Raw genomic sequence first — 19,634 nt, forward strand, 5'->3', positions numbered from 1 at the left:
GCACCAATTTGTTTATATGCGTGACTCAACAATAAATTGTACATGAGTCAACCCAATAGACATTGACTACGTAAAATTTAATCCACACGGATGTATTTAATGGACATGAATCATGCATATATACATTCATATATACGTACTCGTTTGTTCTATCCTAATCCAAACTAAATCTGTATGATATCGAGAATGAAATTGAAATATCTCTTGCTTGTCTTCTGTATTTTCCTTGTAAGCTTTCATGTTTCGTCTACACAAAAATGCGGAAACACTGGTTTATTTAGACCCTACGATAAATATGATACAAACCGTCACCTTCTACTCTCTTCTCTAGCTTCTAATGTCTCAGCTCGAGGTGGCTTCTACAATGCTTCCGTTGGACACGGACCCGATCGTGTGTATGCTTCCGGGACGTGCATCCAAGGTGCTGAACCAAAGGTTTGCTCAACCTGTATCAACTTTTCTTTTAAAAGGTTGATACAAAAATGTTACAACCAGACAGAAGGTCTCGACTGGACCTCCTACAATGGAATTCCTTGTATGATACGTTACTCTAACCGTTTGTTTTTTGGATCACTCGAGATGGAACCATTTAATAAGGAGTACCATGATCCAGATTTCCAAGTCAACTTGACGGAGTTTGGAAAAACATGGGAGGCTTTAATGCTTAGTGTGATAGCAAAAGCTACCTCGTCGTCAGACCCAATGTACTACGGTGCTGACAGCCAAAAGATTGGGACTTCCCGAAACATCTATGGTTTTGTGCAATGCAGTAGTGATATATCTCCGCGGAGCTGTGCCAAATGTTTAAGGAAGAATGTGGATCACTATAAGTTATGCTGCCGTGGGAAAACATATGGCCTTAGTTTCATGCCGAGCTGTTACATGCAGTGGGATCTCTATTCATTTTATAGAGTTTTTGACAATAAGACGTCACCCACAATTCCTCTTGAAAAAGGTAGAATATCTCTCAGAACTATCTTTACCAGCTGTTGTTTTCTTAATCTTTTAGCTAACCATGATTGATGCTTGTCTACTCTGTTCTTGTAGTCAAATTTGCTCCCACAGCCGGTGAGTTACACTCATTAGTCCTACGTACTAGCTTTTTTCTTGAACCTTATGGTACTAGCTTATCTGCTCTGTTCTTGAACCCTACGGTAATATGTGCTTGTTTAGATGGCAGAAAGATTTCTACAGGACTAGTACATGTTGTTCTCGCCTTGATGACCAGTGTGCTGCTTGCTCTAGGGTTTTGTCTTTATAGAAGGAGAAAAACGTACCATGAATCTGCAACTGAAAGTGAGTTCTTCAGGATTTGGTTTAAAGATTTTATTTTAGTTGTGATCTCTTTCTCTCTTCTTATGAAATGGTTATATATTTCTCTTGTAGGGAGGTCAATGACGAATTATGGTACTGAACCACCAGATGATGGTAAGACACTATACGTTTCTTTGCATTAAAATTGCAAACATCCCTTGGAAACGCTCCACCTTAACATTATTATATGTGCTTTCAGTTGCAGATGATATTACAAGATCAGGCATAGTTCAATTCGATTTTAACACAATTGAAGCTGCAACAAATAATTTTCATAAGAGTAACAAGCTAGGTCATGGTGGATTTGGTGAAGTTTATAAGGCATAGTGTTCTCTAACTTTCCCAATTCCCAAATACTAGTTTGTGTCATAAACTCTGGTGCCAAAAAAAAAAAAAAAAAAAAAAAGAGTATTCTGATAATGAGTGAAGATCGTACGAATTGACAGGGAATATTCTCAAATGGAACAGAAGTTGCTGTGAAGAGGCTGTCTAAAACTTCAGGTCAAGGTGAACAAGAGTTTAAGAACGAGGTGCTTCTGGTAGCTAAGCTCCAACATAAAAATCTGATTAGACTTCTTGGGTACTCTGTCAAGGGCGAAGAAAAGATACTCGTCTACGAGTTTGTACCGAACAAAAGTCTCGATTATTTCCTTTTCCGTAAGCAGCATATGATATATTCCCTGAAACTTTTGTTCTTCTTCTTTTTCATAGGCATGCATAGTCCTAATGGTCTATACATTGGATTTGCAGACCATGAAAGGAGGGCTCAGCTGGATTGGAGGAAACGATACAACATTATTGGAGAAATAACTCGTGGGATTTTATATCTTCATCAAGATTCACGACTCACAATCATACATCGTGACATTAAAGCGAGTAACATTCTCCTGGATGCTGAAATGAACCCGAAAATTGCCGATTTTGGTATGGCAAGGAATTTCAGAGTGGACCAGACTGAGGACAATACAATAAGAGTAGTTGGAACATTGTAAATTAGTGTCCATTTCACTTACATTCTGTCTTTCCTTTTTTTTTTCTGACAAAAGTTGAAGTGATATGTCATGTGTTTTGCAGCGGTTACATGCCTCCCGAGTATGTGGCGAATGGACAGTTCTCAATGAAATCTGATGTGTATAGTTTCGGAGTTTTGACTCTAGAGATTATTCTTGGCAAAAAGAATAGTAGCTTCCACCAGATACATGGTTCAGTATGCAACTTGGTCTCATATGTTAGTACTCAAACTTTTCTACTTCTTTTAGCAATGATCATGGCTCTCAAACGTTCAGTTTTTAATTAATGACTTGAATAGGTATGGAGGGCTTGGAACAACAAAACATTATTAGAACTCGTAGACCCGGCCATGAGAGAGAATTATGATAAATATGAAGTCGTTAGATGCATCCATATCGGGTTATTGTGTGTTCAAGAAAACCCTGATGATCGTCCAACCATGTCCACAGTAATTAAGATGCTCACTAATACTTCAATTACTCTACCTGTGCCTCAACCACCTGGATTTGTCTTCAGGGCCAGATCCGAGCCAACCCCATTAGGCAAGATAATGCAGCTTGGTCCGTCTACTACCATGTCTTTCACTTGTTCCATTGATGATGCATCAATCACGGATGTTTATCCTCGTTGAAATTAGAGGTTAATGATAAACTTACAGACGTACTATACACACATTCTCTGAACCATGTTATGAAGAAAAAATGGGGAAAAAGAGTTTTGTATGTTTGTCCTCTGTTTCTGCTTTTTTTTTGTAATGTGAACTGTCATTTATATTTCAAAAATAAAGGAGACTTGGTTCAATTTTTATACTCAGTCATAGCTAACTGTTGCTATAACTGTAAGTTCTTGATTAATTTTGAAATTGTGTTGCCAGGCCTGGAGGATTGTCAGAAAGAAAAACTGAGAAGATGCATCCACATCCAACAGATCTCGTCCCAACTTGTCTACAATCAACCTTATAGTCTAGCAATATCCTCGTTCCTCAACCATCATCAAGAACGAGATGGCCTTGAGTCTAGCCAATCGACGGTCAGGTCCAAAGCCAAAAGGAGTACTTAAGTCGTCGTGTGTTAGGTCTCTTACACTAATCTGTTACTTGTGGTCCGTTTGGTTACTATGCTTGACTCAACTTAATATGCATCGACTTAAGACTTACGTATCAACGGGTCTAGGACGGCTTGCCACGAAAATTTAATCAACACAGACGTGTTTAATCCCTATGATTTGTTTTGCTCCATTGATTGCTCTGCGTGAAAATTGGTTTTCATTAAGAAATAAATTCTCAAATTTGACCATCATGTTCTCAATACCAAAGAGATAATAATCTTGAAGTAGCTAATGAGTTTTATGTTACAAAACGACATAAAAGATTCATATAATTGCAACAATGGACACTTTGTATGACACTTTACTTTCACCGTTCGTTTTTCTTTTTTTTTTTTGGATTACTCAACATTTTAAACAATAGTGCGGATTTCCAAGTCAACTTGAGAGAGATTGATGTTTTGATGTCAGTTAATGCTAAAATATATTATTTTCAAACCAGCTCATTTAGACCGGTAGCAACTAGATTTTATTAGTATAGGTTAACAATCACACATGTACAATTATTTCAAACAATTAAACTATCACATTCAAAAATGTAAAAGTTACATTAATAAAAGGTATAACATACGTTCGGTGTTAATTTTACCATGTTCTCAATGTCTTAATGTCTTTTTGATGATAATTTAAAACACATTGAAGCATTTATGTTGAAAAGTCTTTTGATTGAATAAAATTTTACATTCAATTAAAAAAAAATTACCATGTTAAATTAATTTAATGGTTTAACACATAATTAGGTACCAACCCGCACTATGTGCGGGATAAATCGATTTAGATAAAATATTATTAATAAAATTATTATTTGAGATTTAAGATTTGTTTTTATAAAACAAAATATGTAAGTAAATTTTTTTTCGTGTATTTAAATTTGCGTTTATATTCTGTAAAATACGTTTCACCCGTGAAATAGTTGAACTTGGAAAAGAATTTCAAGGTGGTATCGAAAGTTTTGATGTCTTTTTGTGTTTCAAAAAATCAAATTCGCATATTTTATGTTTCACATTATTATCTATATCACTATACCATTAAATAGATAAAGCAATATTTTTAAACTAATTGATTTAATTTAAACTAATCTTAAGTTAAAAGATGTAATGAGAAAAATGATAAAAGTGATAAATAAATGAATAATTTAAAATGTAAAATACTTTTAATAAGTAAATAGGTTATGAAAATGATAAATTAAATACATTTTCAAATTTAATAGTTGATTAAATCTTTCATTTTAAAAAACTAGTAAGAAAAATATTGGGTCATAATATTTCAGTGGCATATTTATGTAAGTAACAATGAGAAGTAAAGGCATTTATTAAAAAAATGTACATAAACTCTGTGAGCGCGACAATTCGGTTTTTTTGTGAGAGTGCGTCTAATATAAAGGATTTTACGAGAATTTTGTATCCATCGATTCATAATTTCATATATTAGCTAAACGACTAATAAATAAATCGTTTACTTTGACTTCTTGACATTGATTGACTTATCTTCAGCTTCACGTTTATAAATGGGAAGCTCCACGATTTGGAACCCAAAATAGAGCTCAAGCTAGTGGAACCATGTCTTCTTGCGTCTGTTTCATCTTCGTTTTCTTTTTCTCATTCCACAGTATCTTCAGAGCTTCTGCCCAAAAACCTTATTACCTAAATGGGGGCTGTCAAACCACGACAAGTTACTCAAGAAACAGCACTTACTCCACCAATCTTCAAACCCTTTTTTCCTCTCTTTCTTCCCCTAACGCATCTTACTCCACCGGATTCCAAAACGCTACGGCGGGAAATGTCCCCGACAGAGTCACGGGACTTTTCCTTTGCCGCGGAGACTACTCGCCCGAAATCTGCCGTAGCTGCGTCGTCTTCGCCGTCAACGAATCCTTAGTTCGGTGTCCGGATAAGAGAGCAGCCGTGTTCTATTACGAGGAGTGCATCCTCAGATACTCAGACGAGAATATACTATCGACCGTTACATACGACGGAGGGTTAATCATGGAGAACCCCAACAATTTCTCTTCTAATCAAAGAGACTGGTTCGTAGCTACGGTGTCGTCCACGTTGAACCAAGCTGCAGTCTTAACAGCTAAGAGTTCTAGAAAATTTTATACGATCGAGACCGAACTGACCCCAGTTCAGACTTTGAACGGGCTGCTTCAGTGCACTCCTGATCTTACAAGACAAGAGTGCTTGAGCTGTTTGCAAAGTTCTATCAAGAAATTGGATCTTAGCAGAGTTGGTGGAAGATATGTTTATCCTAGTTGTACTTCAAGGTACGAGCTTTACTCGTTCTACGAAGGAAAGGCCATTAGAACACTACCACCATCACCACGACCACCATCACCACTACCATCATCACCACCGATGCTGTCGCCCGCGCCAACGCCTTCACTACCTAGTAAACTCTTTCTTCTACTCTGTTTTTTTCTTTCTGATTTCTTGAAATTATAGCAATACCAAAGTAGAAAGTTTCCTTCTTTTGATCTTAATTAAGTAAATGATGTTTGAAAAACAGAGAAAGTTGGGAATTCAAATGTGTTGGTGGTAGCCATTGTTGTGCCCATAGGGGTTGTTCTACTTTTCATAGCTGGTTATTGTTTCTTTGCAAAAAGGGCAAAGAAAAATTCTGATACTGCACCAAACTTTGATGGTAAAAGTTCGAATAATTAACAATCTTAACTGGTTTTATTATTGTCACTGGCTAATCTTTTTCATTATTTTCTGATTATTAAGACTTCTATTGTGCAACAGGAAATGATATAACAACCATAGAGTCGCTGCAACTTGATTATAGAATGATTCGAGCAGCAACAAATAAGTATTCAGAAAATAATAAGATTGGTCAAGGTGGATTTGGTGAGGTTTTCAAGGTACGTACTGTCACAAGGTCAACAAAATTGTGTACTTTTTCTTAAAATTTTGTGTCAATACATTCTGATAATGAGATGATGCGCCACGAAAACAAATAGGGTATATTTCCGAATGGAACTCAAGTTGCAGTTAAGAGACTGTCAAAATCATCAGGACAAGGTCACACAGAGTTCAAGAACGAGGTTATTGTAGTTGCAAAGCTTCAACACAGAAATCTAGTTAGGCTTCTCGGGTTTTCTCTTGAAGGAGAAGAAAGGATACTAGTCTACGAGTACGTGCCCAACAAAAGCCTTGATTATTTCCTCTGCGGTCAGTTCATTTATTGTGCTGTTATAGTTACTCTTTTTCTATTTTGAAACTTGGGAGCTAGAAGTCTTTAGATTCAACTCTAAATCATGAATATGCCACACAGATCCTGTAAAACAAGGTCAACTGGACTGGACTCGAAGACAGAAGATCATTGAAGGGATCACTCGAGGGATTTTATATCTTCATCAAGATTCACGGCTTACAATCATACATCGTGACCTCAAAGCAAGTAACATACTTCTGGATGCGGATATGAATCCCAAAATTTCTGATTTTGGAATGGCGAGGATCTTTGAGATGGACCAAACCCAGGAAAACACAAGCAAAATAGTTGGTACCTTGTAGGTCATTTACTTCTCATAAGTTAAGTTAATTTAGACATGATTTTTTCCAATATACTAAAATTTTGTTGTTGCTCCCAGCGGTTACATGTCTCCCGAATATGCGATACATGGCCTATTCTCAGTGAAATCTGATGTATATAGCTTTGGAGTGTTAGTTCTTGAGATTATAAGCGGTAAGAAGAACATTATCTTCAACGAGACAAACGACGCACATGACTTGGTCACATATGTAAGTTTAAGGGCAAACAAGTTTTATATCTACCTTTCTTGCAACTTAAGCAATGGTTTCATGAACTAATTTGATTGATTGATATTACAGGCTTGGAGGCAATGGAGTAAAGGAACAACATTAGACCTCGTGGATCCAGTTATTATAGATAATTGCCAAGAGAGTGAAATAGTTCGATGCATCCATATCGGTCTTTTATGTGTTCAAGAAGATCCTGAAAATCGTCCGATCATGTCAACCATTTTTATGATGCTCACTAATAACACTGTCACTTTACCAATCCCTCAACAACCATGGTTTTTCGTTCCTGAAAAAGATTCGCTTGATTAAGATCTACCAAGTCTGTTCCAAGGTTTATTGACGATGCATCAATCGCACCATTTTCATATTTACATGTTTTTACTGTAAACACACTCTTTATCTTGTTTACCATTAGTACCTATATAAAAAAGTTTTACTATTTAAACCCACAATCCCAAAATCTAAATTCTAAATTTATACTTCTAAACATTAGTCTTTCAAAAATATGTCCCGATTTAGTCAATCTCTTATGCAACTATAGAAATAAATACATATAAGAATGATTTCATTTTATTTATTGTTAAGTAAACTAATGAACTATCTTAATGTACAAGAAAATGAACTAGATGAAAATTAAATTCATACTATAATTTAATTCAACCTATTATAATTGTACAACCATTTGCATTCTAAAAACAGCTCAAATGAATATATATATTTTTGTTAAACAATTAATAAAAGATGGTAACTAGAGATTGATAAAATGCAAAATATGTCTTTTGATTAATAAACGGTTCTTAGAGCATTTCCATCACATATCATGTGGGGATGTCTTTTGATTAAAATAAAAAATAAAAAACTGAGGAAAGAGAGACACAAGGTCTCGCAGCAGATCCACGGAGACATTCTTCTGACTTTCTCTCGTTTATATGTCACGATATGATTGGTTTATTTTTTTAATAATTAATTAAATTATATAATATTATTGTATTAATATATTAATAAAATAAATCTGAGATCCCAATTTTAAATAATGACCGATGTGTATGCTCTTATAGTATTTGTGCTCTACTTATATTTTGTATTAGAAAGTTAAAAGAGAAGATTTGTCAGTTGTCACACCCAAAAGAGGAAACTTGGTTAGAAGAGATGAGGCACAAGTTTAAATTTGAGTCTCTTGTGTTTTGTTTAGAATTTTTAAACAATTTATAATGTACTGTTAATAAAATAAGAACAAGAGTTGCCTCTTGAGTGTACTAAATAAAAGTTGTCTCTTATTTTTTATTCAAATTTGATTTATTTTTGATCTTTTTTATTATAAGAGTCCTTAAATCCCCTAAATTCCCCCAATGAAGATGCCCTAACGAGTCTTCGTTTACTTTGGATTGGATTTAAATAACTGGCTCTTATTTTATGACACGTGTACGTTTAACTACCACTGTTATCAGCTTGACGAATTCAACACTTGAAAATTCCGGAAAAAAAACACTTCCGTTTGCTGTTTGAACTGTAAGAAAGGGACAAAACTATGTTCGACTTTGTCTTATGACGTGTTCGTCTTAATTAGTACAGGTACCAGCTTGTTTATTACGCTTGACTCAACCGAAATTGTAAATGAGTCCACTTAGTTTTTTTTTTATATTTGTTCTTCATGAATAAAGGTAATGGTCCTCATAGCTTCCAGCGCAATGTTTAATTGACGAGGACATGTTTATGGACAAAAAAAGCGTATGCATATTATTCATACTTACTTTGTTGTCATATACCTAAAGTCTGTATGATGTTGAAAATGGAATTGAAGAATCTCTTGCCAATCTTGTGGTTTGTCCTTGTAAGCTTTGATGTTGTGTATGCACCAGAATGTGGCACAACTGGGGTTTTCGAACCACGTGGTAGGTTTGACATAAACCGTAGGCTTCTCCTATCTTCTCTTGCTTCTAATGTTTCAGCTCGAGGTGGCTACTTCAATTCTTCGCTTGGCCAAGCCCCTGATCGAGTGTATGCTCTAGGGATGTGCATTCAAGGTGCTGAACAAGAGGTCTGCTACAACTGTATCGACTTGGCGTCGAGTCTGTTACTAAGCAGCTGTCCCAACCAGGTCGAAGGCCTCGCCTGGACTGAAAAACGGATTGTGTGTGTGGTACGATACTTCAATACTTCTTTCTTCGGATTACGCAAGATAGAACCGCATTTTCCTACCTCCAATCCGGAAGATATCACATCCAGCTTACCAGAGTTTAATCGAGTGTGGGAAGGGTTAACAAGTGGTATGATAGCCAATACTACTTCGCCATCATCTAAAAGCAAGTACTACGCAGCTGAAAAAGCAGCCGTGACAGCTAGCCAGACTATATATGCATTAATGCAATGTACTCCGGACTTATCTTTGGATGATTGCCGTATGTGTTTAAAGCAGAGTGTTAGTGACTTTCAATCATGCTGCAATGGAAAGAAAGGTGGCACTATGTACCGGGCCAGCTGTTTATTCCGGTGGGATCTGTTTCCCTTCGCTGAGGCTTTTAGTCGCTTTACGTTGGCACCTCCGGCAGTGACCAATACAACCACAAAGAAAGGTAAGTACTTATCTCAAGAAGGCTTAGAAATAATAAACATAGGATGACTTTTTTTTTGTCAAACAAACAGAGGATGACTATGTATTAATTTTTCATTAGAATCTTCTCCTGCAGATAGGATAACAATCTCAACTGCAATCTTCAAGGGAATTGTTAGTTCCACTGTTATTATTATCATATTGTTACTTCTTGGGCTTGGATTATTTTTTTATAGTAGGAGAAAGACATATCAAGGTCAGTTGTTTTGTTGTTTATCCACCATTTCTTTTATAAATTGGCGGGTGTGGTGGTTATGACGTGTAGTGGAATGAAACAATCTTTATATATTGGTGAGTGTTGCACAGGATCCAGTACTACTGATATCACCATTACACGCTCACTGCAATACGATTTTAAAGCGATTGAAGCTGCAACAAATAAATTCTCGGAGAACAACGTAATTGGCCGTGGTGGATTTGGAGAAGTTTTCAAGGTATCATTTTATCATTTACTATGAGCACCAGACTGTAAATTTCTGTAGAAGGGGATCAAGGCCATGGGAAATGGGATGATTCTGTGTCTCAATTATTTGTATGTATAGGGTGTACTTAACGGGACTGAAGTTGCTATTAAGAGGCTGTCAAAAGCATCAAAACAAGGTGCAGTAGAGTTCAAGAACGAGGTTGTTCTTGTTGCAAAACTCCATCATAGGAATCTTGTTAGGCTTCTTGGGTTTTGTCTAGAAGGAGAAGAAAAGATACTTGTTTATGAGTTTGTCCCTAACAAGAGCCTCGATTACTTCCTCTTTGGTATGTGGAATTAGCAAATTTTATGTGTATTCATGATATTTTTGATAAGCTTCTCTAACTGAAATCTGAAGTAGCTAATAACTACTTATCAATGTGTAGACCCTGTAAAGCAAGGGGAGTTAGACTGGACAAAACGGTATAACATTATCCAAGGAATCACTCGAGGAATCCTATATCTTCATCAAGACTCACGACTAACAATCATACACCGTGACCTCAAAGCCAGCAACATTCTCCTAGATGTCAATATGAACCCGAAAATTGCTGATTTTGGAATGGCGAGAATTTTTGGGATTGACCAAAGTGGAGCTAATACAAACAGAATTGCTGGAACACGGTATATGCCTATTACCCTTGTTATGGCCTATGTACTGATGCTTCTAGAATCTTTTCTTCGCCGGTAAATGGAATTTTGCTTGTGTATTACTGTTGCAGTGGTTACATGCCTCCAGAATATGTGATGCAAGGCCAATTCTCAGCAAAATCTGATGTCTATAGTTATGGAGTCTTAGTTCTTGAAATTATATGTGGTAAAAATAACAGATTTGTCCACCAATCAGACACAACAGCTGAGAATTTGGTGACATACGTGAGTACCATAGAAGAACTCTGTTCTTGATTGATGACTACATGTTTTAACTCTATATATTTGATTGATAATAACTAAATTATGTTACAGGCTTGGAGGTTGTGGAGAAACGATTCACCATTAGAACTCGTGGATCCAACCATTTTTGAGAATTGTGAAACAGAAGAAGTGTTAAGATGCATCCACATTGCGTTGCTATGTGTTCAACGCAATCCCACAGATCGCCCCAGCTTGTCAACAATCAACATGATGCTCACTAACAGTTCCCATATTTTACCTGATCCTCAACAACCTGGTTTCTTCTATCCAAATAAAAGCAACCAAGAACAAGATGGCATCGAGTCTAGCCTTTCTACGAACAAGTCCAGTTCCCAAACTATCAATGATGTAACCATCACAGATCTTGCACCTCGTTGACTTTGAGACTATATTAAGATACTAGAAGTCATCCCGTGCTACGCACGGGTTAAGCTTACATTATTTTTGAATTTTAGTAATTTGGATATTAGTAGTTCTTTTATTTGTTTACTCAGTAATTATTATTTTAGTGATTTTAAAAATATAGTGATCATTTCAATTTTTTGGATTCTTTTTTTTGGTGTTACTTGAAGTTTCTTTTTATATATAGTATTAGAGTATTTCAACAAGTGAAATTTTTTTTGATTAAATAGTAGTGTGTTTATGGTTTTTCTCCCTTTAGATTTTCAATACATATTAAGCATTCCCCATATTTTTATTTTCTCGCTTGCGTTTGCACAATTTATATTACCACTTTGACATCAACAAAAATATGTAATCTTGGAATATAACTTACATATATACAATCTAAATATGAAATTTAGGTAAACAAAAATAAACTTAATAAATATATTTTACCAGTTAATTTTTGGTGAGGTAAAAAATGCAATCACATCCCTCATCATATAATTTAATATTTATACATTCTAATACAAACTAAAATAGGTTTTCACGAAATTTTAATAATGAAAATGAATCCAAGTAAATAAAGTTATAAAAAATTACTCTAAGATTAGGATGACTATAAAAATGTAATAGTTTTGTTCCATCGCCGAAATGAATTTTTAGATCTGTCTATTTAGCTTTATCATAAATGCAATTGAATGAAACAAATATTTATTTTGTCGTAGCTACTTAGAAGACAAACCGTAAAATATTGTAATATCAAATGTCATAATAATAAAGTATATTAGGAAGTAAACTATTATATGTGAAAGTGGAAAATGTTATGGGAATTTATTTTGTTCTTTTATTATTAAGATGGTTAATTCTAAAGCTATTTGATACTAAGATTCCTAAAAATATATGATACCAATATACAATTAGTATATACTACTCAAAACTATAAAAGTCAAATTAATTAGTATAGAAAAATGCAACTCATAGTCATATCATACTATGATATAAAAAGACATCATAATCTTAACAATATGATTTTTTAAACATATGATAGTAACATCACAAACTAAATTTACAATTGAGAGACTCATATGCATCGTCTAATAAGAAGAAGTTTTAGTTACCACATCAATGCTCAAAATATATATATATATATATATATAGATTGTAAAATATAAGAAATAAACAAAATCTAACATAAAAAAGGTGGATCGGTGTGTTTTTGCTTGCTGGACTTCTAGAGTCTGAAAGTTGATTTGACTTGTTAAGTCTCTTTGTTGGGAAAATGCAGGAGTGAGGATCACAAGAAGACAAATCGAGTAAGAATGGGTGTATTAAAGCTTTGAGGAGGATTTGAAGAAGGCGAAGAAGAATTAGTAAATACTTGTTAATCCTAAGGTTTTAACGTCTCTTGTCAACTTGTTTCCATGTTATGTAATATGTAGTAAATACTTGGTATAAGACTTGGTATAAGACTTGGTTTGATAACTTGTTTTAGTCTAAAATATGGTATGTATATTTTGAATAATTTATTTAATATAAATTTTAATATATTTATATTTTATTAAACTAAATTATAATGTAAATTTGGTATTACCATAAAATATATTATTGCAAAAATATGTAGCCACAATTGACAAAACTATAGTACAAATATTTTGCTACTATTAATTATAATATAGCAAATTAAAAACGCTACTAATAATCTTAACTAGGATATATCACATGCTTGAAGCACGGGTCAAAATTAAAAAAAAAAATTATAATATAAGAAAATTATTGTTTTATTTTTTAAAAAGGTTATTTTGTTTGAGATAATATTTATTTTTAATTGTTATGTAAATCTATTAGTCTATTTGAATACTAATTATTTTAGAATATTATAGTACTTTATTTTTGACGTATTATTACAGTTTTATATTGTTTGTTTATTGTATTTGCATCATTATTTTGTGAAATATAAAATAGTAATTTTAATATTATAATTGTGAGCAAATAAAAATTATTAATTTATCATCTATGATGTTGTACTTTTACCTCAATTAAATTATCGAACCTCAGTTTGCAATGATCAACACACTAGGAGTACACATGAATGCTTAATCTAAACTAATAAGAAAGGGTTTGTTTTATGTAACAACTAGCTAGAAGCAACTTTAAAATAAAGCAAACAAACAAACTCAAAGCAAGCAAACACACAACTAAGAACAGTTTTAAAATCAAGATAAAACAATTGGACCTTGGGCAAGGTTAATGACTGGGAGATAGCTAATCAATCCTAGATGTCTAAGCAAACAATCAAGAACAATCCTTAGGCTAAGAACACTTATGCAAATCAATTCACTTCCATGATAAAGATCCTATGCTAATCAAGTGATAATAAACAATTTCCAAAGGCAATCACAAGGTAAGCATGCATTAATATCAAGTCTAAATACCACTAAGCACCCTAATCATCAATTTCCATTGGCTAGGAATGCAAAGCTCTTGAATAGTTTGGTTCAGGAATTTCAACAAACACCTTATGGGCATGGAAATCCTAATGTCTAGATTCAAGCTTGATCAAGGCTATCTAGCATTATTAACACTAAACAAGATAGGAAACACATAAATAAAGCTCTAGACATCAAAGATCAATCATCTATCTCCCTAATCTACCAAGCTCAAAGTCCTAGAAGTTCTACTCACTCATAGTTATGATCACACAAAGGTAGAGGTTTGATCTTTGTGAAATCATAATTAGAGATTGTAGAATAGGAAAAATGAAAAAAAGATTACTATTAAGACTTCAAATTCAACAAAAGATTCAATAAACCCAGAAAAACAAAACTTAAAATCCCTAAAAAATTGCTAAAACAAAAGATGATCTCTCCTAATGAGAAGTTAGTGTATTTATAAGGAAATAGGAAACTAAACCGGGACAAACCGGATTGAAATCAAACAAATCAGAGAAAACCAGAACAAACCGGGTTTTGGTTCCAAAAATAACATTTGATCGACCATTGGTCGATTTCTTGGTCGATCGGTCAAGTATCGGAAGTCTGGTCAAGTCCAGCACAAGTTGATCGACCCTATGATCGACCAAATGGTCGATTATTGAAGTCTGAAGTCCGCTCAAGTCTGGGGATGAGCTGATCGATCACACGATCGACCAAATGGTCGATCGTTTTGTCCTGTGGCTCCAGTCTTCACTCTGGCTGTATATACGTTCACTCAAACAGGTATAACTCTTTACACGCACATCAGATTAGCCTGAAATCACCTCCATTGCAAAGCTTACTCAATTTCCAATAACTTAGATGCATAACTATGGAGCTAAATCCCAAGGAAAGGTCTTCATACGAGTCGATCTTTGAGGGACTGCAAACTGGTTCCGAATCATCAATCATCTTGTGTGCATTCAAATGTGTGTCTTCCATTATATTACTAATTATTGACTTATTTGGCTCCAAAGAACACTTTCCTTGTACATCTCTACTCCAACATCCGAGATAACAAACTTGATGCAAAATGCAACCTAAACAACCTAAATGATCATGAATATGCCCAAAACAATGAAGAATTAAGCTCTAAAATTACATAAAAACACAAGATATCAACTCCCCTAAACTTATAACTTGCTAGTCCTCAAGCAAGGACCAAACAAAAAGTGAGAGAGAGAGAGGTTTGAAAAAGGGATTCAGAACCAAAAAGTATCAACAAAGGATTCAAACCATAGTCCTTAAATGTAATTCAATGGTGCTAAGATCAATCAAAGTCCTTACAAATATTTTTCTATGCTTATCACAATGCACCACTCTAGTTCATCTTCTATATATTGGTAAAGACTTGCAATCCTATTGAACATCTCTTTCACATCCATTAAAGTATTTGGTGTGATCTTGCAAATGGAAAATAAATCAAGCTCAATTGGTTTAGGGGAAAGGCTTGTTATAAAAAGGTGGTTGGGAATGGAGTTTTTGGGTGGTTTACTCTCAAACAAAGAAGAATGCTAGACAGTTGTGAAATCAATCTAAGACTGAGAATAATTTGGGCATACAAAGCTTAGCTCTTGATGTTCTACCCACCTAGAAGCATTTCTACCCTTTTTCTCATCCTTCTTTTCTTTCTTTCTAACCCCAAAACTCAACTTAATTCAACTTAAACCCCTTTTCTTCTTTACTTATGGTCTTAAACTTTTGAAAATTTCTAAGGCTTCTCTTTAAACGTAAGCTCTTTTTTTTTACTTCTTTGAAACTTCTTTTGATGAACTCCCATTCTTATCAAACTATGGTTAGCATTCTTTTTTTTTTATGAGACTTTTCTAGGAGACATCAGCTAGACTTTTCTTTCTCTTTTTCTTCTTAAGAGACTTAGAGCTTTTAACCAAAGTTAACCTTAGAAACAAATCTTTTCTTTTCTTTTGACCAAGTAATTTTTTCTTTTCTCCCCCCGTTAATCTCTTCTGTTTCCAAACCTTTACCCAAATCAAAATTCTAACCACCTATTTCTTTCAAAACCAGTCCTAATAGCTAGTTCTAAAGATTCCAAACCTAGCTAAAACAAGAGCCAGTTCTTTGTCATTCTGAATACTCTCAAGGTTTCACAACCTATAAACCTATAGCATTATCAACAAGGAGGCCTCACTCAACAAATCAACACAAGGCTTGAAAGAAAAGGTTGGGGTTCAAAGGTATGACAAGAGATTGGGTTAAACAAAATAGAGTGGCCAATAGAGATAGTTAACCCAAATGAAAGGTCCATGAGCTAGCATTCATAGTCCATATGCAAGAAAATTTAAAGATCAAATTAAAGTCCAAATAATATAGAGATGCAGCAATGATCAAGCAAGCTTTACACTAGAAGAAAATGCTTTCAAGTGACACAATGCTTTAAGCTTAGACTCTTCATTTTTTCCCAAAGATTAAACAAACACCAATGAACTATAAGTGAGGGCTGTGGGTTCAATCCTAAGACTCTACTTTTACAAGGTAGCTTCATTATCATCCCAAATGCAAATGCATACTAAATGCTTCTAGACTCAATCTTAAAGTCAATAATGAATATGCAAAACTACATGCATTTGTTTTTGGTTTTTGAAAATTTTCAAATTTTTTTGATTTTTCTCAAAACATAGCTATTAACAATGCAACACACAAAATGAAAATCAAAACAAAACACAATGTTAGATGGCTAGTCTCTCCCCCAAACTTAATTCACACCGTCTCGGTGTGAGAAAAGTCCAAGAGAAAGACTAACAAAATAAAGAAAACAAGACTCAAATGATATATACAATGGAAAGTTAGGACCATACCTTGGCCCTAGTTATGAACCTTAGGGAATGGAGTGATAGGAGGAGCTTTAGTGGTCCCTTGAGATCCTGTTGAATTGGTGGAAGGAGAGTGGAGGTTGATAGTGATGACTCTTGAGAGAAGGTCATGAAGCTTATCTTTGTCATATTGATACTTGGGATCTAGCTTGGCTTTGACACTTGCAAAGGATGAAGAAGGACTTTTGTGCCTCACTTTGTACTCTATTGCTCCATCAAAAAGCCCCAAAGGATGCAAACACAAAGTCATAGGAGATGAAACAATGGTGGGAGGGTGGATTTGTTTCTTCTTATTCTTCTTCTTCTTCTTCTTCTTCTTCTTCTTCTTCTTCTTCTTGTCAACAAATTTATTTGCTTGATCCAAATCCTTTTCTCTAGAATCTCTTTTGAGGTCATCAAATAAATTTTCTAAACACTCACCATCCAAAATTTCTTCACCACAATTAGCAAGTTGTAGAGTATCTTCATTCATCTCATTCACAACTTTGACATCCTCGTGTTGATCCTTCAAAATCCTTGGTTCTTCTCCATTGCTATCAACTACCGATTGCTCAACAAAAGAACCATATGAACGCGTAGAAGTTTCTTGTACGGCTTTCTCATTCTCATCAGCCATATCCAAATTATTTGTGAAGATAGCATTGCAAAACTCCTTGGGGGTAGCTTTGAATTCACCTAGTAATAGTCCACTTGATTTCTTTGAAGTAGAAGAGGTGTGAGTTACCTTAAGATCAACAATTTTCCTATGAGAAGCCAAGCTAATGATCTTATGATCAAGTTCATTGTATACCCCATCCATCTTATTGTGCAGCTCAACAAAACTCTTACAAAAATCCATGTAACCCTTAGTTTGGTCTTCTAAAACTCGTTTCAATGTGGCACTCACTTCATTATCTTGAAGAGGAAATTGAATAGAAGACTTTTCTTGAAGCTCTAAAGGTCGGTAAGCTTGGTCATAACCTCTGTGTTGATATCTTATTTGCTCAGTCTTGTCTCCACCATCTTGGGACTCTATCATAGTCTTCCTCATAGTATCTTTGATCACTTTGAGCCAAATTCTCAACAAGCAACTCTCCTTGTTCTATGGTGAGGTTTGAAAAACTTCCTTTGCTAGCCATGTCCAATGTCAATTTGAGCTCTTTTTTAACTCCTTCATAGAAAATACTAAGTATAGCTTGCTTGTTGAATCCATGATGTGGGCAATCTTGAATATATCCCTGAAGTCTTCCCCATGCTTCATGGAAGCTTTCATGAATTTCTTGCTTAAAACTCATTATGTCATTTCTCACTTGAGCGGTTCTTTGCTTGGAGTAGAACTTGAGAAGGAAGATCTTCTTACAATCATCCCAAGAATTGACCAAATGAGATGGGATAGTTCTTTCCCATTGGCTTACTTTTTCTCCAAGAGAAAATGAAAACAAAATGAGCTTGATACTATCGTCGGGAACACCTCCAATCCTAAACGTACTACACAACCTCTCAAAGGAATCCAAATGATCATATGGGTTCTCTATAGCTAGCCCCAAGAACTTAGAGCCTTGAATCAATCTAATCAAACTTGGCTTGATTTCATAAGCATTGGCTTCTGTGGGAGGAGGTCGAATTCCATATCTTGACTCATGATAAGGAGCATCAAAGCTTCCTATTGACGATGTGTTCTCTTGAGGTTGAGTAGGATTTGTTACCAGTACTTGAGGTTTTGGAGCTTTATTAATGCTTGTTTGATTGTCCACTAGCCCACCGCTAGCCGCCTAAACGGACTCCAAGCTGGCCCTACAGGGCATCGATCCTAACCCCTCACTGGGCAAATAGAACTATTCATCCAAATCCATAGTGAGGGGTTAGGATCGATGCCCTGCAGGGCCAGCTTTGAGTCCGTTTGGGCGGCTAGCGGTGAGCTAGTGGGGTCCACGGACGGTCTATTGGGGCAGCTAGCGGGGGGCTAGTGGGGTCCGCGGGACGGGTTGTCATATAAAAAGTCAATTTTTATTGTAACAACTTGTCTCGTGGACCCCACTAGCCCCCCGCTAGCTGCCCCAACGGACCATCCGTGGACCCTGCTAGCCCCCAGCTAGCAGTCCCAACGGACTCCAAGTTGGTCCTGCAGGGCATCGATCCTAACCTGCCGATCAATTGGTGGCAAGTTGTCCTGTGGGAAAGTTGTTAAAGGGTGGGGACCAGGGTTCGAGGAACGCCTGGCGCACCAATAACCTACTGGTGGATTTGGATATCCACAGTGATGGGTTAGGATCGATGCCCTGCAGGGCCAGCTTGGAGTCCGTTGGGATGGCTAGCGGGGGGCTAGCAGGGTCCATGGATGGTCCGTTGGGGCAGCTAGAGGGGGGCTAGTGGGGTCCACGGGACGGTTTGTTACAAGACAAATTAGTAACAACAAGCAAAAGTGAATTCATCATCTCAACTAGATGCATGAAGCTAATCATATTTGCAAAATTAAATGGCCTAGTCTCAAGCAAAGATGAAATCCTAATGGTTAAATGCAATTCCAAACCAGCAACGACGCCAAATTGATATAGTACTTTTACCTCAATTAAATTATCGAACCTCAGTTTGCAATGATCAACACACTAGGAATACACATGAATGCTTAATCTAAACTAATGAGAAAGGTTTTGTTTTACGTAACAACTAGCTAGAAGCAACTTTAAAATAAAGCAAACAAACAAACTCAAAGCAAGCAAACACACAACTAAGAACAGTTTTAAAATCAAGATAAAACAAATGGACCTTGGGCAAGGTTAATGACTG

At 35.5% G+C, this 19,634-nt stretch overlaps 3 protein-coding genes and 1 non-coding gene across 22 annotated transcripts; all 4 read left to right on the forward strand.

Moving 5' to 3' along the window:
• The first annotated feature begins 132 nt into the window (after positions 1-132).
• Positions 133-3,624, forward strand: LOC104727807 (putative cysteine-rich receptor-like protein kinase 16). 13 transcript variants are annotated; one of them, XM_087475736.1, is made up of 10 exons: positions 157-535; positions 614-955; positions 1,048-1,068; positions 1,246-1,296; positions 1,387-1,428; positions 1,514-1,635; positions 1,761-1,971; positions 2,065-2,302; positions 2,389-2,542; positions 2,624-3,126. In XM_087475736.1, the coding sequence occupies exons 1-10, from the start codon at positions 175-177 to the stop codon at positions 2,954-2,956; spliced, it is 1,875 nt and encodes a 624-aa protein (XP_087331862.1). In that variant the 5' UTR covers positions 157-174; the 3' UTR covers positions 2,957-3,126. The 13 variants fall into 13 exon arrangements, 9 of the variants coding, with proteins under 9 accessions (XP_087331857.1, XP_087331862.1, XP_087331858.1 ...); XR_015572682.1 differs by adding an exon at positions 3,200-3,624 and having other exon boundaries at positions 162-955; positions 1,783-1,971; positions 2,624-2,964; XM_087475730.1 differs by adding an exon at positions 3,200-3,624 and having other exon boundaries at positions 162-955; positions 1,174-1,296; positions 2,624-2,964.
• A 1,211-nt stretch (positions 3,625-4,835) lies between these two features.
• LOC104722688 (cysteine-rich receptor-like protein kinase 15) lies at positions 4,836-7,645 on the forward strand. 6 transcript variants are annotated; one of them, XM_010440890.2, is made up of 7 exons: positions 4,945-5,817; positions 5,935-6,069; positions 6,171-6,289; positions 6,389-6,599; positions 6,703-6,940; positions 7,022-7,172; positions 7,263-7,645. In XM_010440890.2, exons 1-7 carry the CDS (start codon positions 4,989-4,991, stop codon positions 7,500-7,502), a joined length of 1,923 nt encoding a protein of 640 aa, XP_010439192.1. In that variant the 5' UTR covers positions 4,945-4,988; the 3' UTR covers positions 7,503-7,645. The 6 variants fall into 6 exon arrangements, 2 of the variants coding, with proteins under 2 accessions (XP_010439193.1, XP_010439192.1); XR_015572686.1 differs by having other exon boundaries at positions 4,967-5,817; positions 6,703-6,933; XR_015572688.1 differs by having other exon boundaries at positions 4,967-5,817; positions 6,389-6,561.
• Positions 7,646-8,656: 1,011 nt separating this feature from the next.
• Positions 8,657-11,722, forward strand: LOC104722689 (cysteine-rich receptor-like protein kinase 14). 2 transcript variants are annotated; one of them, XM_019232321.2, is made up of 7 exons: positions 8,657-9,766; positions 9,881-10,000; positions 10,111-10,238; positions 10,347-10,554; positions 10,654-10,891; positions 10,990-11,143; positions 11,234-11,722. In XM_019232321.2, exons 1-7 carry the CDS (start codon positions 8,971-8,973, stop codon positions 11,558-11,560), a joined length of 1,971 nt encoding a protein of 656 aa, XP_019087866.1. In that variant the 5' UTR covers positions 8,657-8,970; the 3' UTR covers positions 11,561-11,722. The 2 variants fall into 2 exon arrangements, with proteins under 2 accessions (XP_019087866.1, XP_087331866.1); XM_087475740.1 differs by having other exon boundaries at positions 8,794-9,766; positions 9,866-10,000.
• A 6,331-nt stretch (positions 11,723-18,053) lies between these two features.
• Positions 18,054-18,158, forward strand: LOC147933795 (small nucleolar RNA R71). Its single transcript, XR_015573418.1, has one exon. It is a non-coding gene; the product is annotated as a small nucleolar RNA R71 (small nucleolar RNA).
• The last annotated feature ends 1,476 nt before the right edge of the window (positions 18,159-19,634 follow it).

This window comes from Camelina sativa, chromosome 11 (genome assembly GCF_030686135.1).
Source record: "Camelina sativa cultivar CO46 ecotype springtype chromosome 11, ASM3068613v1".
In the NCBI taxonomy this organism is placed as follows: Eukaryota; Viridiplantae; Streptophyta; class Magnoliopsida; order Brassicales; family Brassicaceae; genus Camelina; species Camelina sativa.